General features: G+C 39.5%; 2 protein-coding genes across 12 annotated transcripts in view; both read left to right on the top strand.

The window, feature by feature from the left end:
• Positions 1 to 11,877, top strand: part of LOC114102419 (WASH complex subunit 2) — a 58,110-nt gene extending 46,233 nt beyond the window's left edge. For 2 of the 4 annotated variants that reach the window (XM_027947892.2, XM_027947891.2), the window contains exons 24-31: positions 3,607 to 3,735; positions 3,869 to 3,949; positions 4,514 to 4,636; positions 5,587 to 5,649; positions 6,020 to 6,226; positions 7,750 to 8,370; positions 9,621 to 9,798; positions 11,540 to 11,877. In XM_027947892.2, the coding sequence (XP_027803693.2) occupies positions 3,607 to 3,735; positions 3,869 to 3,949; positions 4,514 to 4,636; positions 5,587 to 5,649; positions 6,020 to 6,226; positions 7,750 to 8,370; positions 9,621 to 9,798; positions 11,540 to 11,679 (1,542 nt within the window). In that variant the 3' untranslated portion in view covers positions 11,680 to 11,877. The remainder of the gene's footprint in view (positions 1 to 3,606; positions 3,736 to 3,868; positions 3,950 to 4,513; positions 4,637 to 5,586; positions 5,650 to 6,019; positions 6,227 to 7,749; positions 8,371 to 9,620; positions 9,799 to 11,539) is intronic. The other 2 variants (XM_027947894.2, XM_027947893.2) reach the window with 1 other exon arrangement.
• A 2,775-nt stretch (positions 11,878 to 14,652) lies between these two features.
• Positions 14,653 to 21,226, top strand: part of Zfand4 (zinc finger AN1-type containing 4) — an 85,347-nt gene continuing 78,773 nt past the window's right edge. For 6 of the 8 annotated variants that reach the window (XM_071611261.1, XM_071611262.1, XM_071611258.1 and 3 more), the window contains exon 1: positions 14,653 to 14,723. The gene's annotated coding sequence lies outside the window, so the exon portion shown is untranslated. Of the gene's footprint in view, positions 14,724 to 14,983; positions 15,096 to 15,439; positions 15,517 to 21,226 lie in introns of those variants that run through there. The other 2 variants (XM_071611260.1, XM_071611259.1) reach the window with 2 other exon arrangements.

Raw genomic sequence — 21,226 nt, 5'->3', positions numbered from 1 at the left:
AAAGCTTTCTTAACTATGACATCAAAAGTACAGGTGACAAAAAAGTAGCCAAATTGGACTTTATTAAAATTAAAAATAGTTGTGCTTCAAAAAATACCACCAAAGCTGGGTACAGTGGTGCATGCCTATAATACCTGTGGCTTAGCTGGCTGAGTCAGGAGGATCACAAGTTCAAAGCCAGCTTCAGTAATAGTGGGGCGCTAAGCAACTCAGTGAGACCCTGTCTCTAAATAAAATGCAAAATAGGGCTGGGGATGTGGCTCAGTGGTTGAGTGCTGGAGTTCAGTCCCCAGTAAATAACCCCTACCCACCCATTACAAAAAAAAAAACCACACACACACACACACAAAAAAAACCCGGACCATCAAGAAAGTAAAAGGATGACCCACAGAATGGGAGAAAATTCTTTCAGGTATTTGCTAAGGGATTATATTTAGAGTATGTGAAAGAATTAAAACTCAGTAATAAAACTCGATAAAAAGATGACTCCCCCCTTTTTTTTTAAAGAGAAAGGATGCAAATAGAAGTTTCTACAAAGAAAATACACTCATTGGCAAAACACATGAGAAGATACTCTGCATCATCAGTCATTAGGGTAGTACTAATCAAAACCATAATGAGATGCCCACCAGGAAGGCTACAACTCAAAAAAGGGAGTTACAAGTTTTGAGGAGGTGTGAAGAATCTGAAACCCTCATTTGTTCCTTCTGAGAATGTGAAATGGTTCAATCAGTTTGAAAAACCATTTGGTGGTTCTTCAACTTATGAAAGCATGGAGTTACCACATGACCCAGCAGTTCCACTTCTAGGTTTATCCAAAACGGATGAAAACACATTCACACAAAAATGTGAATGTGGCTATTTCAGTAGCATTGTTTATAGTAGCCAAAAGATGGAAACAACCCGAATGTGCATCCACTGAAGAATGGGCACACACAATGTTTTCTACCCATTCAATGGATTACAACGGTCCCTCCTTATCAAAGATTTTTCTTTCCAGAGTTCCAGTTACCCACAGTCAGCTATACCCTGAAAATCTTAAATGGGAAATTCCAGAAATTTGTAAGTTTTAAGTTGTGCCCCTTTCTGCATAACATGATAAACTGCACACCATCCCTCTCCATTCACCCTTGATATTGTACATTCCTTTGTCAAGCTTATCCATGCTGTGTAGGATACCTGTCCAGTAGTCCCTTAGTAGTGTTTTGTGTTTTTGCAGTTAAGAAGTCCTTATTTTACTTAGTAATATCCCCCAAACACGAGAGTAGTGATACTGGCAATTTTAATATGCCAAAAAGAAATAATAAGGAGGTCTTCCTTTTAGGCAAGGTAAAAGTAATAGACTTAAGGAAAAGAAAAAAATTATGTGCAGAGGTTTATGTGCAGAGGTGGCTAAACTCTATGCTAAGAACAAATCTGTCACATTGTGAAGGAAGAGAAAGAAATCCATGCTGGTTTTGTTCTACATCTCACACTGTAGAAGGTATGGCCACAGTGGGTGATAGGTGCTTATTTATGGTAGAAACAGCATTGGATTATAGACTTCCATACTCTTGAGGTTTCAGGTATCTACTGGGGGTCTTAGTGTGTATCCCCCGCAGGTAAGGGAAATCTGCTGATTTATTTAGCAACAAGAAGTATGAAGTAAATAGGAGGAATGAGTTCTAATACTCTATGGCCCAATAGGGTGACTATAATTCACAACAATCCATTGTCTATTTTTATAAAGAACTTTAGAAAGAGTTTGAAGTTTTCTGATTCACAGAAATGATGAACATTTAAGGAGATGGAAATGTTAATTATCCTGATTTCATCATTGCACATCATGTATAGGTATCCGGTTACCACACAGTACCCCATAAGACAGAAAGTAGATGAGTGGTTGCTTGGGGCTGAGTAAAGTGGGTGGGCAGGAATGGAAAGTGACCACTAATGGTTTGGGGTATGTTTGGGTGATGAGAGTGTTCTAAGTTTAGATTGTGGTGATGGTGCTTGCACACATTGTGTGAGTTATCTCAACAGAGATATTTGGGGAAAAAAACTGGTTTGGCTTCTCGTAGAATCCCATTTTTTTTTTTTTTTAATATCAAACTGAATAGTTTGTATTGATTTCTACAAAAATGTTTTATGAATTCTTTGTTATACCAGCGGAATAACCCTATTTGTAAATGAAAGCTGCACATAGTGAATATAAATTATTTACTGTATTTTCTCATGCAGTGTGTGGTTTGGGTACTGTTTTTTCATGATTTGAAACTTTTAACTTTAGTTTCTGTGTTAAACTGGTTCTTATATATTAATAATAATTAATCATTAGTTAACAATGTAATTTAATTTGTTCAGAAGTGGGGTTTTGTTCTTAATCTTTTGTTTGTTTAGGCTGTCATAATAATGAATAGGGATGAATTTTAGAATGTCAGATCTGAAGCATGATATCTTCAAACCAAGTAATGTGAACAGTAATTTTTAAATGTCTGTTATCCTAGCAAACAAAAAATAACTTTTATGGAGTCTGAAGGTAGCGGGATGGAAGGCTTAGGAGATGGCTTGCTGGTCATGCCTGTGCCATGTCTGTGGACTAGGGATACATGCTTGATCCACTCTGGTTTTTGGGATTAAGTCACTGGTGCCTGTTGTTCCTTTTAGGAATGAGAACTCATTTAATTTTGTTTGTATTCCAAAATGTTTCTCATGGAACTCATGGATTTTTTAAAAAATAAATGCTCAGATACCACACAAGGGTTGAAAGATGATCTTTCTAGATTATGTTTTCTGTATTCATAAATTTACTTTCCCCTATTTTTGATAGCTCTTCAGTATTCTATTATGTGAATAAATTGCTTCAACCTTTTGCCAGTATAAGGAGAACTGCAGGGGACACCTTTCTTGTGTCCATCTTGGTACTTGTGACTTTTGCTTAATAAATCCTTAGAAATCTAATCACATTGGAACCGCCGTTTGACCCAGCTATCCCACTCCTTGGTCTATACCCAAAGTTTTTAAAAACAGCATGCTACAGGGACATAGCCACATCAATGTTTATAACAGCACAATTCACAATAGCAAAATTATGGAACCAACCTAGATGCCCCTCAATAGATGAATGAGTAAAGAAACTGTGGTATATATACACAACAGAATATTACTCAGCAATAAAAGAGAATAAAATCATGGCATTTGCAGATAAATGGATGGAGTTAGAGAAGATAATGCTAAGTGAAGTTAGCCAATCCCTAAAAACCAAAAGGCGAATGTTTTCTCTGATATAAGGAGGCTGATTCATAGTGGGGTTGGGAGTGGGAGCATGGGAGGAATAAATGAACTCTAGATAGGGCAGAGTGGTGGGAGGGGAAGGGGGGGCATGGGTTAGAAATGATGGTGGAATGAGATGGACATTACCCTAAGTACGTGTAAAAAGACACAAATGGTGTGAATATACTTTATGTACAATCAGAGATATGAAAAATTGTGCTCTATATGTGTAATATGAATTGTAATGGATTCTGCTGTCATGTATATCAAATTAGAACAAAAAAAAAAAAAGGAAAAAAAAAAAAAAAGAAAGAAAGAAATCTAATAACATGTGATCTTCTCTCTTTCTCCCAGGGTCAAGATCCTGATGCCCGCCCCAAGAGCACAGGTGTGTTTCAGGACGAAGAGCTCCTCTTTAGTCACAAGCTCCAAAAGGACAATGACCCAGATGTTGACCTTTTTGCTGGCACCAAAAAAACGAAGGTTAGTTTCCAGTGGGTCCCTACATTATATGTTTGTTATTGTGTTAGATAGTCTCTCACTGGCTCACTGAGCTCTGTTTGTAAATTATTTTTCTTTTCTTTTGGATATTGAATCTAAATGTTGTCTATTGTAGTTGTCAAAGCCAAGCACTGGGAGCCTGTTTGGTGATGATGAAGACGATGATCTTTTCAGCTCTGCTAAGACCCAGCCTGTGGTACCAACCTTTTGTTCTCAGTGTTGGGGAGTGTGGGAGAGGAAACTATATCCAGTTATAGGATGAAGGAAAATTACATTGTTCCCTAACTAATAATATTAGAACATTAACTGACCCAGACCCTCTGACTGTATTAAAAATGTCTTTGATTTTTTAAATGGTCATTACATACAATATGGTGACTGCATTTTTGGGCCTTTTAGAGAGAAAATTTTAAATCTGAGTTTTAGCCCCTGTGTGTTATTTTTTTTTTCCCTCTGTCCCACTCAGTTTTTTATATACTATTTTCTTTTTATCATAGAGAGGACTCCTGCAAAAAAACAGTTTTTTTATTTTTTTTTTTTTTTGGTGATGCTGGGAATTGAATACATGCTAAGCAAATACTCTACCACTGAGCTATATCCCCAGCCCTAGGACATCTTTAAAATGCTATTTTACTTTTACCTAGTTCAACTTCATTTTCAAGGGACTTATAAAACCCAGAAGCCAGGTTCCTTTTTTACATTATGATTTTACTTTAAAATTTGATACATGACAGACTTTGATATTCTTTTTCTTTTGAAGGTACCAGAAAAAAAGAGGGTAGTGAAAAAAGACCACTCTGTTTCCTCTCTCAAGAACCAAAAACATCCAGAGTCATCTCAAGGTAGCAAAGAAAAAAGCATATGGAAACCAGAAACATCACAGGTTAGAACTGACCTCTGTAAGGACCTGCAGCTTTTATTTGCATCCCAGTACAGACTAATTCCATGATGCAGACCCAGAGTTACTCAGAGTTCTCTTAGTTGAGGAAATAGCAAAAGGACCTTTCTTTTTTCCCCCACTCTGTTCTTTTACCCCCTTTCATCTCTATTCTCCCTTTCTACTCTGGAATTTCATGATTCTGTACTTAATCATTATTATTTTTTGACTCCATTCCAAATTTAGTTCCAGGATGGAATTAAGTTAGGGTGAAGAACTTTTTTCCCCACTAGAGACCCCATTTCTCCTCTGGGATAGAATGAAATTTGAGTTAATATAAATCACATGTGATTTATTAGTTTCTTCTAAGTGTCAACATTTCTGAGACGGCTGTTGTTAGACTTTCTCATCAGCAATCCTCTCAGAATTCTGTGGAGCTTCTTCTGAGAATAGGCCAAAAGTCTGCCTGGAGTGTGTCCCTGGATGTCACTGAGGCCTCTGTCTTGAGCTCAGAAAGGGAGGCACTTGGACTAGCACATCTCTACTCACTCACCCCCAAACTCCTATTCTTTAGTGTTAGAAGTGGTGTCAGGTTGGGGGAGAGGTTCAGTGTGCTCCTCTATGCCACTGTGGTGGATAGCCAGCAGGTCAATGGTGCCAGCTGATCAGGCTTTACTGTTCTGACAGACTACAGCTCTTGCAAATCTTATTCCTCATCTGTGTCTCCCTCTTCTTCATGTATGATCTGAGCCTTTCCACCTACATGCCAGAGGAGGGGGCACAGGTGAAGTAAGGGTAGCAAAGATTTTGAGGCCCTGGGAGGGATTTGAATGAATGATATGGAGAGTGACAGCTTTGCTCTATCACAGATTTATGTACAGGTGTGACTGTAATCCCTGAGACACTTTGCTTCCTCTTTCCCCAATGGATTTTTAACTGAATGTAATTTCATACAGGATTCGTCAGGTCTCGTTCCATTTAAAACCAAAGAACCATCCACTCGGATCGGGAAAATACAAGTAATTATAACACATCTGGAATCTTCATTGCCTACCTTGTGGCATCTATAAACCTTGTTTGAATTTTCACTTTTTTCAGCTGCTGCCAAGCATTTCCTCATCTTTCCCCCCCCATTCCAGCCACACCCCCAATTCCACCTAGTTGTTGCTTCTTGTGTGCTCTGTCTTTAACGTCTTTTCTTTGATCACAGTGGTGGGCACAGGTGTGTGACCCCCTGTTCTAATTCTAAGACTAGATCAGGTGATTTTCCTACATTTTTTTTCTCCTCTTGTATTCTACATTGTGTACACCGAATCTCATCATGTCACAGAAATAGTAAGAGACTAATGTGTTAAAGAATAAATACTGAGTTTCATTTTTCTTCTTTAGGCAAATTTAGCAATTAACCCAGCAGCCTTGCTGCCTTCAGCGGTTCCCCAGATCTTGGGAGCAAAACCTGTTTCACCAGAATTGGCTTTTCCTTCATCTGAACCTGGAAGGAGCCACGGTCTGGAAAGTATGCTTCCTGGCAGTGCAGAGGCTGGTGTGAGTTTCGATCTTCCAGCTCAGGCAGACACCTTACACAGTGCAAACAAGGTGAAGAAAACATCTTTGCTTGCTTGCTTTCCTTTAGCCAGAATAATTTAAATGCTTCTTTCTAGTTCATTGATAGAAATGCCTCTTTAATTCCACATTGAAGATTCCACAATTAATTCCTCATCCTTGCTTCAGCCCCTCCTACTTTTCTCCACCTCCCTAATTCTGCTTCTGCTTTTTCATTGTCTGCTTTTGTTCCATTTACATTACATGGTAGCCACAATGAAGTTTCCCCCTATCTCATTTGGTATCTGCCGTCTGTGGGCTTCTCACTGTGCAGAGGAGAACATTCTAGCTTCTAGTTTGGTATGAAAGCCCCTTTACAGGTGATGCCAAGCCATGCCTCCAGCTTTCCCACCAATCTCCCCACACTGCAGCCTGAACTCCAAACACTAGGCTCCATTCCCTGAGTACACAAACTTCGTCCTGCTGCTGCCCACCAGTCATGCTGCTTCCTCACCTGGAATGTTCTTCCCCACCTCTACCTCCACTCACACCTCTAACTTCTGTTGCTTTCCCCTCCCATCCCCATGTCCTGGGCTCCTTTTGCAAATCATGGCAATTCCTCCTCAAGTAAAAAACCTGTCACACTGTTTCGCAGAATCTCTGATAAACTCTGAACTCTTGGAGCTTTTCCTTCTATTTTAAAGGTTTTTCTTTTTTCTAACTAGACTCCCTTCTCTTGAAATCTTAGCTGATCTTTAAAGTGATAAGACCTAGAATGATTTAACCTTAGCAAATACATTCATTTTAAGTGTTTACACATCTATTTTTTATAAAGTAAAATATCATTTTATTGTAATTTTTATTAGTCTTTTTTTGGTGGTGGTTAAGTTTAAATTAACTACTTCTTGAAATTATTCATGAAATTTCCTAGAAGTAGGCAGATACAGTCAAGTACTTTGCCCAAAATAGGTTGTACTCTCTAAAACTTGACTGGATTGTATATTTTGGAACATATCACAAATATTAAATCATAGCTATTGAGAGACTAATATTTCAATGTTATATTAAGGGCTCTGGTTTCAGAACCATTTTTTTTAATATTTGAATTTAGTGTTTGTTGGCTTGAAGAAAACAGAACCTCAGGTTACCTCTCTTTCCTTATTGTGTCATTCCTCTTTGCTCCTGAAGCCTAATTTAGATTAGCACCTAATAAAGCTTGGTTCCAGAATCTCCCAATGCTATCTTGTTTTGAAAGGTGCCCACATTTGAATAGAGAAAAGAAGAATGCCTGTGAGGGTTGTGAGTCATAGAACATCAATCTGCCTACATTCTGAGGTCCCAGCAGACACTGAAACTGCACCATAAACTGCCCTCAAAAGCCTCAAAAATGAAGTACGCTAGCAAACTCCTTTGGAAATCTTTAAGAAATAACTTCTTTTGTATTTCAGATAATGATTTATAGAGACCAGATAACCTTACAGTACTTCATGCTACTGATTTCTTTGCTATGTTAGCTTTTAATAATTTTTACTTTATCATCAGATCAGCATGTGATTTTTTTTTTCATCCAATTGCAGAGCCGTGTCAAAGTGAGAGGGAAGCGCAGACCACAGACCCGTGCAGCCAGGCGGCTGGCTGCCCAGGAGTCCAGTGAGGCTGAGGACATGAGTCTACCCAGAGGACCCCTTGCACAATTGGCAGATGGTGCCATTTCACCAAATGGCTGGCAACCTCAGCCTAGAGCAGCCAGTGGAGAGGTCTTTCAGGAGGCAGCTGCTGCTGCTGCTGCTCCACCTTGGGAAAATAGTCCTGTTCCTGCAATGGACAGAAGCCCCTTTGCAAAGTCCCTGGGTCAGTCCAGAGGCGAAGCTGACCTGTTTGATTCTGGGGACATCTTTTCCAGGGGCCCAGGATCTCAGTCCATGGAGAGATCAAAAGCCAAGGGGAAGGCATCAGAGGCCATGGCCCACCCACCAGCAGGGAGTAAAGAAAAAAGCCCCCTGTTTCCTGTACTCGGTGAAGCCAGCAGTGATGATGATCTCTTTCAGTCTGTTAAACCAAGACCAGTAAAGAAAGCAAATCCCTTTCCCCTCTTGGAAGATGAGGATGATCTCTTTACAGATAAGAAAGGCAAGAAGAGTGAATCAAAATCTAATAGCCATCAGGATGTCATGTCAAAAACAGAAGATATTTTTGAGGTAGTAAAATATTTCGTACTTATTTCTCTGTTAAGAAAAACAACTGATTGACTCATTTGTGCTATCTATTACATTAAGCTAGTTTTGTAGACACCTGATATTTACTTAATGGTTATAATTAGGAATCCCTATTTTTTTAAACATTTATTTTTTACTTGTAGGTGGACACAATATCTTTATTTTATTTTTATGTGGTGCTGAGGGTTGAACCCAGGGGCTCACACATGCTAGGCGAGCGCTGTACCTCTGAGCCACAACCCCAGCCCAAGATACCCTATTAATGACTGAAATTTATACAGAAGTGTTTGATTTATTGTTGTTGTTGTTGTGTTGCTGCATGTAGGGGTATTTTTTGGCTGGTCATAATCCTTGATGAAAGTCTTGATTTTATTCATTTATTCATTCATTCATTAGATTCATTTTGTGGTATTGGGTATCACACCCAGAGCCTCTAACATGCTGGGCAAGCATTCTACCACTGAGGAACACTCCCAACCCCAGGTCTTGATTTTTTATTTTTATTTTTTTTATTGTTGGTTGTTCAAAACATTACATAGTTCTTGATATATCATCTTTCACACTTTGCTTCCAGGTCTTGATTTTGATAGTTTTGATTTTTTTTTTTAAATTTTATAGAACATTGCTATAGTCAGCTTCCTTGACACACCACTCTCTGATGTATATGAAGTCTATTGGTGTAGCTTGAATGTTTAACATTTGGTTTTGAGGAAATAGGCCTTGACTGGACCTGCTAATTTAGCAAAGGCACATGCAGTAAGGCCTTCAGTGGCTGTTGCTCAATAGGTATCTGTTGAGCATTTGGGTCCTGCAGGTGGAGTGAACTAGGACCACAAGTGCTCTGTTCCTCAGAGCTCTCAGGGAGAGCAAACAAATATAAATGGGGAAAGAGATAATTAAGATATTTTCAAATAGCACAAAGTACCATGAATAAAACTAGGGAAGAATGGTGAGTAGGGGTAGGAGACTGTCCTTCAGGTAGAACAGGTAGAGAAGGCCTCAGTGTAGGGCTGGTGTTTTAATATGTAGAATAATGGAGAAGGCCTCACTGTAGGGCTGGTGTTTTAATGATAGAATAATGAGAAAGGCATGTGGAGGAGTGCATTCCAGGCAGAGGGAATATTCCCAAACACCCTAAACAGTTTGTGTTTCTGTACCGCGTTGAAGTATTTTTATCAAGAAAAATTTTTTTAATTTAAAATTGTTTTGCTTGTTTGTTTTGGTTTAACAAGGATGATATATTTGCTACAGAAGCAATTAAACCCTTACATAAAAAAAGAGAGAAGGAGAAAACTTTGGAATCCAACTTATTTGATGATAACATTGATATCTTTGCTGACCTAACTGTAAAACCCAAAGAAAAGTCCAAAAAGAAAGTAGAAGCTAAATCTATATTTGATGATGATATGGGTAAGTTTGTTTTTCTATGTTTGATCTAGAGAATTGTTCCTATTCAGTTCCTTGGTCTGTCTGCTGTTAGTTGTATTGGCCATTTCCTAGAAACTGTTCCCTAGTAGATTTCAGTTTGCTATGTAATCCTGAATTAGGCTGAGTGTGGGTAAGTTATGGCTAGTCATTTTGATGAAACAATTTTTTGGTAAGTTAGACATCAAGGAATATGAAGGTACCCAGAATTTAACCTTTCTATATTAACCATCTGACAAACACTGTGATGCTATGAAAGCATGATCCATCAGGAACTGGCCCATGGGCTGATACATAGGCTGAGGTAGCTACGTTGGGTACCATGCACTAGGTTGAGTCAGAGTTCCAGCTAGAGAGTAAGGGTCAGCATTTCAAAAACTTGGGCGTAGATGAGGTGAGTAGGATTGCAAGGAAGTAGAACATACATCAGACTTGGTATCTCATTGTTTGTGAACATGCTACAATTTCTGCTTGCTCAATGGGCAAGTCAGATGCTCCGTAGCTGTAAATGTTGGGCTTCCTGTGTATCCTATGTCTAAAACTTGGGAGTTAAGGCCAAATATATGCTTCCTATTCTTCTTATCCAAATCTAGACCTTGAGACTACCTGGGAGACAGTTGGTGTTGCAGAGCCACACAGGGCATACTGCCTCAACAAACTGTGTGCTATCTCCCACCCTGTGGAGTACAGGAGACTTCATTTGTTTCTCATCAAAAATGTAATACATACTTATGGTAATAGTCATATAATTTAGAAAATGAAAAAAAAGCCTCAGATGTAAGCAATATCAGTAGTTTGGTTTATGTCCTTTCAGACATTGTGATGATAATATATATTTGTATACATATAAACATATACTTCTTTTTTTCCTGTTCTGTTTCTTTTAGTCACCTTTTTCTTTTCTGTTTTTATCCCCCATAGTCCTAGGGATCACACCCAGGGCCTCACATATACTAGGTATATACCATACCATTGAACCACATCCCCAGAGCCCTTCTAGGCACTTTGTGTCTTTCCATGTCAGCACATGGAGATCTCCTTCCTTGATTTTAGTGGTTGTATAATACTGCTTTATATTTAGCCATTAGCCTTTTAATGGTGTTCTCACTTGTTTCTAAGTTTTCTCTATTACCAATAATGGCTGTGGTCTTTATCATTTGTGTGTACCTGTCTTTGCATCCACATGTTGGAATCTTGGTATAACAGAATCTAAACAGTAACATTACTGGGCAAGCAGCATAATTAAGACAAGCTTTAGAGTAAGTGGAACACTAAACATGGATATAGTCACAAAGACTTCACTCTTACCATTGAGATACCTTGAATTAATGTATTTATTCTGAAAGAAAGTGAACCCTGTATTGGATTCTTTTGCATATTGTTAGTCACCGTTTCCTTTTAAAACCCACAGTGAAAAGAATGTAGAAATAAGTCCAGTGTCCCAGATGATAAGTTTCTAGTCTGGGTTAGAGATCCAGTCACCCTTTTTTCTTTTTTTTTTTCACGAATTTATACACACTTTTATAGCTAAGATATCTGTGCTCAAAACAACCTGCGATTATATTTGATTAATAACTAAACCAGAACTATAAGAGGCTTGACTTCTTTGTTTCTTGATACCCTGTACTATTACCAGAAATGGTTCTTTGGTGGTTTGTGTGAATGTGTCTTAAAATCACCCATTTTCTCACTTGTTCAGCAAATCTTTTTCTTTCTTTTTTCAAAGATGATATATTCTCCTCCGGTGTCCAGGCTAAGAAAATCAAACCAAAAAGCCGATCTGCACAGGTGGCATCTGATCCAAGATCTGAACACAAGGGGTCTAACATATTTGATGATCCCCTGAATGCCTTTGGAGGCCAGTAAAGCATACAGGGTATCCATATCTCACCCTTTAGCTGTGTTCTTCAGTAAATGATGCTGTCTTAATGCTTATTATTTTAACCTGATTACACAAAGCAAACACTGAAACAGCTAGCTCACCATTTACCCAATGTACTTGATATTTTCTGCACTGATTTTAACCATGCTTAATACTGTAAAACAAATAAATGTTTCATGGAGGTTGGTGTGTTTTATTTAATTAGCCTTAGTAGGGTCATAATAAGATTAGGGCATGTTAGAGGAGAAATATATTTGTGGCTTTCATAATCTGTAGGGAATCTGGAGGTGGCAAATGCTATACAGAGGACCTAAGTCCTTTGTTACATGGCAGGAAGTCCTAGCTTAGGAAAGGCCTTGGTAGAAGAGAAAGGAGAATGAGATATACTTCATGAGTCTTAGCTTCAGAGGTGTCCACTGAATTCCAAAAATTCCTGTACAGGTCCTTTAAGGAAACATTTGGCAAGCTATGGACACCAATCATCTGGTTTTGTGAAATTTTACTGGAAAACAGCCATATCTGTTTACATATTGTCTATGGCTACATTCAACCTCCCTACAGTGCTAGCATTGAGTAGTTGCAACAGTGACTGGATGGTCCACAGAGCTTAAAATGTTTATTTGCCCCTTTACAGAAACAGTTTGCTGACTTTGCTTTTAGTCATCCATTTCCATCCTTGGAGCTTTGCATTTTCTTATGGAGTCAGCGGGATGAACCCAGGTAATATTAGCAGAGACACATACTTAAATGGAAATGTCAGCCTTCCTAGCAGCAGTGTCCTGCAGAATTCTGCATCGATGGATGTGTTCTGTGTCTCTATTGGCCAGTATGGTAGCCACTTGCCACATGAATGGCTTACCTTCCCACCTACTAGCTATCTTTTCCAGTGCTGTGCCGTATCTGGCATGATCTTGTAGGCTAGCCAGGCCTCACAGATCCTAAAGCCATTAGCAACTTCCTTGGACAAGTTAAGATTGGACTGGGAAACTGGGCACAGTTGTGCATGATTATAATCCCAGCTACTTTGGGATGCTGAGGCAGACGGATCCCAAGTTCAAGGCCAGCTTTCACAACCTAGCAAGACCTTGGATTGGGAGTTCCTCATACCCACAGCCAAAGATTTTGTATGGCTCTCACAGGTCAGCAGTGTGTCCTGCTCTGAGAATTATTTGATGGCAGAAGAGGGCACTTAGCAATTGCCTTCTCCTATCCCTTTTATTAATTTCCTTTCTATTCTTTAGGTTATATATTCAGTTTCCTGCTCTGAGTTCAAGCCCATTGTGGGATCTGACTCAGCAAGACTTGTCACCAGATCTATTCATTATCAGGACTGATTTTAGGGATTCATGAAATCATAGTTAGGAAAAAAAAGAATTCCTATAGCAGGCACTTTTCATGCTATTTTATTTAGTCTCCATGTACTACTGGATCAGTAATGTCCTAATTTCATGGATAAAGACTAAAATCTGGGAGAAATGTGGAATAGTGGAACAAGATTGGATTTTAAATTTTATCTGAGATTCACATTTGGCTCTTGCACTTAGAGCTGTTTAATTGTGTTACCTTCCTTAGCTTTATACCAACTTTTCAGGATTATGATGAAGGAGACAATATGTAAAGACTCTTGTAACTATGTAGCACTTGCAAAATAGCACATGAGGATCAGAATGACTTGATCAGATGGAGCTTCCAGTATTGGAAACCAAGACTGAACTCATCTGCCTGACTCCAAAGCCTATGCTGTCAATTCTGTGAATTGGGGCTTAGGGTTGAGAAACACAATTCGTTACTTAAATTAAGTCTCTTATCACAGGCACTAGTACTTGGTTCTGTGTATGAAGATAATTTACCATCATGTCTGTCTGCAAGCAGTTTCATCCTACTCAGCATTAAGCAAGTGTAGAGCTTAAGGAACTAACCAATGGTAAGAAGAGGACAACAAATGAAGTCAAGGGCCTTACCATACACACCCTAGTGTATTATCGGTAGTTTGGTAGGTTGTGGAGATTGGTGGGTAGGGACTCAGTTTTAGAGAAGAAGACAATATGGAGACTGATTAGATGTTGGATTCATCCTAGGCTGGTTCCTGAGTCATAAACTGAGGATGAGTGAACCAGAGTGGGAGTAAGATTATTTAATTGTCAGTTGAAGAATCCACCTAGTGAAGTAGGTGAGTGAGGCTGCTAGTTTTGTAGGAACAGCCTATCCTATGTAGAGAATGAAGCAGTATGGCCAATGTTGGGCTCGAAGGCTCACGTTGTCTTGAAGCCGGTTACTATTTATACCCCAGCTCAGCAGCTGGAAATGAAGAGGAAAAAAGGGTGGCTGTGATTTGGAACTCACACTGCCCACTTTTTCTGGTCTACAACCTTCCCAAGGTGGATGAGCTGTAAATGAACGAGAACTACAGAAAGATCTGCTTTCCCCCTTCAGCCAGACACGGTAATGTCCCCATTTTTCAGATGAGGCAATTGAGGCCAGGAATGTTAGGAAGCGGTGAGGTGAAAGGAAGATTTGTTTAACGTCCAGGATGCCCTAGGAGTGTCCCAGGCTCTGGAAAAGCCACCCACTGGACAGTGCATGCCCGCACCTATCGCCAGAGGGCCATGGGGGGGGGGGTTTCCAGGGAAGGCGCTCCAAGGCCCCGCTCCATGCAGGCTGCAAGCCTGCCTCTCGCTGCGGACGGTGTGGCTAGTGGCCAGTTGCTGGCTTGAGCCCTAGTCAGGTGTTTACTGTTGTTAGTAATGAAGCTCAACATCCGGGTCTCTCCTAGCCGACAATCGTCGGCGAACGCCAAGCCCCAGGCGTCCGAGCAACCGCCGAGTCGGGCAGCAAGGCCCCACCCCCTTCCCCACTGATTGGAGGGCGGCGTGAGCGCCGGCGAGCGATTGGCAGACGGTGTCACAAAGGGCGGGGCCGCGGTGGTCGCGGAGCGTTGCAGGTCTGCGACTGCTGCGGCTACGCTAGCGGAGCCTAAAGTCTTCGTCGACCTGCGTGCGAGCGAGCGAGCGAACGGACCAGACAGCCGGTGAGGGCGAGCGAGCGTGCTGGATGGGGAGGGCGCCGTGGGCCACGGGCCGCTGAGCTGGGGCGCGCCGCAGCCGCCCTTCGCGGGGCTGGAGCAGCGCTCCAGGCAGCCGGGCCGCGCCCCTTCCGCAGCCCTAGCTCTGCTGCCCGACTCCAGCCGCCGCCGCTTCCCCGGGACCGGCGCGGGGGGCCGCCTTTGCGCAGGACACAGTCTCGCGGGTGGGACCCTCCGCTGGCTGAAGCGGGCCTCCCAGCTGACCTGCCCCAAGCGGGTGCTGTTCTCCGAGTCGCTGTTCCCACGGGGAGCACGGCCACCGCCCTCCAGATTGAGGCCGGGGCATCTGGGTAGCATCGAGGAGCAAGGGCTGCGCAGGTGATTTGTGAGCGTGTAGCGCGTATGTTTATTGAAAGCTTGCATAGGCGCAAACACTAAGTTATTTCCTAGGCCCATTGGCCAGTCGACTCCAGGCTGGAATTTAAGTTACAGATAATATGATAGGGTTGATGTAATTTTGTAGCTTGCATTTAAAACGTTACGGATGTTTTTTTCATATCAGTAAATACAGATCTGGGTCTGTAATTAATGTCCACATCACATCATGGATACCTTTAAGTTGGGAGGAAAGTTTAAAAAGTAACTGCTTTTAGGTGATAAGCCAGTGCCATTATTGCCTGTGTATCTTTAACTTCCCTTTCATGTTTGGATGTTGTTTTCAGAACTTTTTCAGAAAAGATGACATGTTTTGGAGAATTTATTTAGAAATGGCGTCGATGTCATTGCTCTTAATAGCTAGGTATGTTTTTCTAATTATTTGTAAAAATTCTGGAAACACCTCTTTCTCTACCTGCCTCCTTTCTTTTCTATTTTTAAAGCTCTTCTTGCATCATTTATCACCTTTGAGTCTTCATTGCACCCCTCCTTTTCCAACATAATGTGGCCCCCAATATGCTTAGCCACACATGACTGTATGGAGAAGTCCTCTGTGGACTCAGATTTTAGTACTGGCTAGGTCTTTGGCCCACTAATCTTTTCATTTGCTCTTCTAGTCTAATCTGGTTTAACCAGGTTACATGTTTTCACTGTGTTTCTTTTTGTTTATTTTCTTTATTTTTTTGTTTATTTTCTTTATTTTTTTTAAAGTTTTTAAATTTTTTTTATTATCTACACATGACATTACAATGATCTTGGCAATTCATACATTTGTATCATTGGGGTATAATTTCTCATTTTTCTAATTGTACAGATTGCAGAATCACACTGGTCATAGAGTCACCTATATACATACAGCAATCATAATGTCTATTCTCTTCTGCTGCCCTTCCTATCCCCCATACTCCTCCCCTCCTCTCCTATCATTTCTCTCTATTCAATTTTCACTGTTTCTTCTAATTAAACTTTAGTATGACTATTTTCTAGAGGAAGCATTTTCAATTGAGGTTACTATCCTTAGTTCTTTTTGTATATTACAAATAATTCCATTGACCGGGTCTAAACTTACCATGAAAGTTTCAGCATAATCAATGTTGTACTTTATTGCTATTTTTCTTCTCATCTACAGTTCCTTCTGGATGAAGGACTTCCAGATTATTATTTTCAGGGTACTGCTGTGCAAAAGCACTGTGCTGAAAGAAATGCTCCTTATATATCCTGTGTATCTAAATTCCCTGGATAGGCACTGCTCACCCATCCCTGTCTTTCTGTAATGTTCCTTTCAGCATACCTGACTTATGTTGCCAGAGCTGCTACTTTGTGGGCCGAGTGTTGTTGACCTTGAGTTAACAGACACTGATCATTCTGTAGTACACTCTAAGTATGTTTTTGTTTGTTTTGGTACTCGGGATTGAACCCAGGGGCACTTAATCACTGAGCCACATCCCCAGCCCTTTTTGTATTTTATTTTGAGACAGGATTTTGCTGGGTTGCTTAGGGCCTCACTGGGTTGTTGAGGCTGGCTTTGAAATTGTGATTCTCCTGCCTCAGCCTCCCAAGCCAACAGATTACAGTTTTGTGCCACCACACCCTGCTGATAAGTATGTTTTTAAGAACCAAAATCTCATTTTAAGGGAAAGAAAATGGATTAAGGTTCTAGAGCGCCATATAAAGTCATTTTTCCTGTAGACATTTTCTCTACCTTTTTCTTTTTTTTAATTGATGCATCATAGTTATACGTAATATTGGAGTTTGTTTTGACATAGTCATACACACATGGAATATAATTTCCTCCACTTCAGTCCTATTCCCTAGTACTTTTCTCTTACTCTCCCTTTCTCCCTCTCCTGTTTCCTTCCTCTACTCTACTGGTCTTCTTCTATTTATGTTTTTTTGTTGTTGTTAACTAGTGTGTGTGTGTGTGTGTGTATTTATATACATATGTGTATATTTATATGTATATATACACACACACATATATATGTATGTGTGTGTATGTGTATATATATATATATATATATATATATATATATATATATATACATACATACATATATATATATATGGCAGCAACAACTTTTCTTCCTGTGATGCCATTTCTTTAGGAGCATTAGCAATTTGCACAATGCAATGCAGGTTCCTTAGTAAACTAAATTAATTTCCTTTTAGTATTATGAAAGCTCACACTATAACAAAATACATATATATGCATGTCTGTCATGAGTTGGGTATATTTTGTTGGATTTGGTCATCATTTCCATGGGAAACCATTGTCCCTTCAAACTTTTGGAGCATAATCAATCTTCCTCTCTTTAGGACAAAATAATGCCTTATGTATATCACAGTTTTTTTTAAGCATCAATTGAGGAAGTTTTTTCTTATTCTTTAATTCAACAAACTTTCAGTGAGTACCAATATGTGAAAAACACTGCTAGACGATGGAAAAGTAAATCAAATGTCTTTCCTCCCTTAAATAGCTTATAGTTTAGAAGGGCAAGAAAGCCATGTAAACAATAAAATTGTTATGTGTAATACATGATATAGGTAGTGGGGCAAAGGAGAATAGAACTGGGCATGGTGGCACTTGCCTGTAATCCCAGTGACTCAGGAGCCTGAGGCAGGAGGATCGATAGTTTGAGGACAGCCTCAGCAAAAATGAAGGCTCTGAGCAGTTTAGTGAGACCCTATGTCAAAAAACAAAGAAAAGGGTTGGGGATGTGGCACCTCAAGAGTTCAATCCCCAGTTCAAATAAATAACTAAATAAATAAATAAAAGGAAAACAAGACTAGATATAAAAGATTTTGTGGGGGCTGAGGGTTGTGGCTTAGTGGTAGAGCGTTTGCCTAGCATGGGTGAGGTACTGGGTTCGATTCTCAACACCACATATAAATTAATAAATAAATAAAGGTCCATCAACAATTAAAAAAAAGGTTTTGTGGGATAGGTTGTTAGAGCTAAATTTATTCATTTATTTTGGGTGGCATTGTGAATTAAACCCAGAGCCTCCTTGAGATGTATGGTCCTTGAGATATATCCACAGCTCCTGGAGCTGATTAGGTCCTTATCAGGTAGTTGTGTGTATGTAGACAGTGAACAGAGCAGAACAGGCGCAAAGATAGAAGCTGGTATGTTCCAAAGCTGGAGGTAGAAATGATTAGAGGATAAATTATCAAAGGGTTTTGGGTGAAATATGCAGATAAATAAAAAGGGGTTAGAAGGTGAGATCTTAAGAGCCTTTCTAGAAAGTCTGAATGTTTTCCGATGCCTATCTAACCCTCCCTGGGTACTAGGGATTAAATTGAAGAGCACTTTACCATGGAGCTACATCTCCAGCCATTTTTATTTATTTTTTTTTATTTTGAGACAGGGTCTGGTAATAGTGGCAAGATTGGCCTTGAACTTGAGATCCTCCTGCCTGAGTCTTCTAAGTAGTGGGGGATACAGATGCATGCCACCATATCCACCCTGAATGTTATTCTATAGAGTGGATGCTATCGTGAAACCTTGAGCTAAGAACTAACAAGATTAGTTCCATGGTTTCAAAAGATAACTGTACTCCTCACCATATTTTATTAGGGAAACAAATTCAAACAAGACACCCCTACATGACTGCTTAGGATGACCAAAATCCAGAACACTGACAGTGTAATACAAAATGCTGGTGAGGATGTGAAGCAACAGGAATTCCCATTCATTTCTGGTCGGAATGCCAAAATGGTATAGACACTTTGGAATACTATTTAGTGTCTTCTTAAAAAAACTAAACATACTCTTATCATACAATCCAGCAGTTGAACTTCTTGGGATTTGCCCAAATGAGTTGAAAACTTACATCCTTATGAAAACATGAATACAATGCCTATAGTAGCTTTTGTTTATAATTGCCAAAATTTGGAAATATCTAAGATACCTATCAGTCAGTGAATGGATAAATAAATCCAGACAATAGAATATCATTTAATATTAAAAATAAATAAGCCATCAAGTCATGAAATGATGTGGAAGAACCTTAAATGCATTTTACTAAGGGAAAGTAGTCAATCTGAAAAGGCTGAATATTGAATGATTTCAACTATATGATATTCTGGAAAAGATAAGCAGTGAATACATTTAAGAGATTAGGAGTTGGGGGAAAGGGGAGGGATCAATAGATAGAACATAGGATTTTGGGGGGCAGTGTAACTACTGTCATTGGGAATATATGTCTATATACATTTGTCCAAACCTACAGTTTATAAATCATCATCAGTGAACCCTAATGTAAACATGGATTTTGGGTGATAATGATATGTAGGTTCATCAGTTATAACAAATGTACGGTGCTGTCACAGGATGTAGCTAGGAGAGGAGGAGGGTGGTTGAGCTCTTATGTACTTTTTGCTCAATTTTACTGTGAACCTAAATCTTCCCTACAAAAAATAAAGTATTTAAAAGGAGAAAAATTTGTGTCTTTAACTTAGGTTCATTTCCCTCATTGGTGAGATTTTTCTTCAGTGCATTCTAAAGTCAAGAATAAACATTCTAGAACTTTGACCTCTTCCCCTGCTTAAATAAAGATAATAGAGAGTATATATAGTAATTACTGAATAGTGTGATAAAATGACACCCTAATCCAATTTTCATAAACTTTATTTCCAAAAGTTTTTTTAAAACGATAATTGATGTATTTGAAGAATGAAACACAGGAATCAAGGGTAATAGCTAGGCTTTCAAAAAGGCTCAGTTGAGAGCTAATAAACTCTTGAAACTAAGTTCTAATCAGTGTGAATGAAGAGGGTAACAGTATACAGAAATATTAAGAAGTCATATTACCAAGAGCACTATACAGATTCAATGCAATTCCGATCAAAATCCCAATGGCATTCCCCACAGAAATAGAAAAAGCAATTATGAAATTCATCTGGAAAAATAAAAGACCCAGAAAATCTAAAGCAATTCTAAGCAGGAAGAGTGAAACAGGTGGTATCCCTATACCAGACCTTAAACTATACTATGGAGCAGTAATAACAAAATTTGGTACTGGCACCAAAACAGGCTGGTGGACCAATGGTACAGGATAGAGGACACAGAGACTAACCCACAAAACTACAACTACCTTATATTAGACAAAGGTGCTCAAAGCATGCACTGGAGAAAGGATAGTATCTTCAACAAATGGTGCTGGGAAAATCAGAAATCCATACGCAACAAAATGAAATTGAATCCCTATCTCTCACCAAGCACAAAAGTTAACTCAAAATGGATCAAGGATCTAGGAATTAAACCGGAGACTCTGCGTCTAATAGAAGAAAAAGTAGGCCCTAATCTCCATCATGTGGGGTTAGGCCCCAATTTCCTTAATAAGACACCTATAGCACAATAATTAAAACCAGAATCAACAAATGGGATGAATTCAAACTAAAAAGTTTTTTCTCAGCAAGAGAAATAATATGTGAGGTGAATAGGAAGCCTACATCCTGGGAACAAATTTTTACCCTTCACACATCAGATAGAGCTCTAATCTCTAGGGTATACAAAGAACTCAAAAAGCTATACGCCAAAAAAGACAAAATAACCCAATCAACAAATGGGCCAAGGACCTGAACAGGCACTTCTCAGAAGAGGATGTACAATCAATTAACAAATATAAAAAAAATGCTCATCATCTCTAGCAATCAGAGAAATGCAAATTAAAACTAAGATACCATCTCACTCCAGTAAGAATGGCAGCCATGATGAAGACAGACAACAAGTTCGGAAGAGGATGGTGGGGGAGGAAGGTACACTCATACACTGCTGGTGGGACTGCAAATTGGTGCAGCCAATTTGGAAAGCAGTATGGAGATTCCTTGGAAAGCTGGGAATGGAACCACCATTTGACCCAGCTATTCCCCTTCTCGGACTATACCCAAAGGACCTAAAAACAGCACACTACGGAGACACAGCCACATCAATGTTTATAGCAGCTCAATTCACAAAAGCTAGACTGTGGAGCCAACCTAGATGCCCTTCAATGGATAAATGGATTAAAAAAATGTGGCATATATATACAATGGAATATTACTCAGCACTAAAAAAATAATAAGATAATGGC

Source organism: Marmota flaviventris, chromosome 4 (genome assembly GCF_047511675.1).
Source record: "Marmota flaviventris isolate mMarFla1 chromosome 4, mMarFla1.hap1, whole genome shotgun sequence".
Taxonomy (NCBI): domain Eukaryota; kingdom Metazoa; phylum Chordata; class Mammalia; order Rodentia; family Sciuridae; genus Marmota; species Marmota flaviventris.
This window is presented reverse-complemented; position numbering and strand designations above follow the sequence as displayed.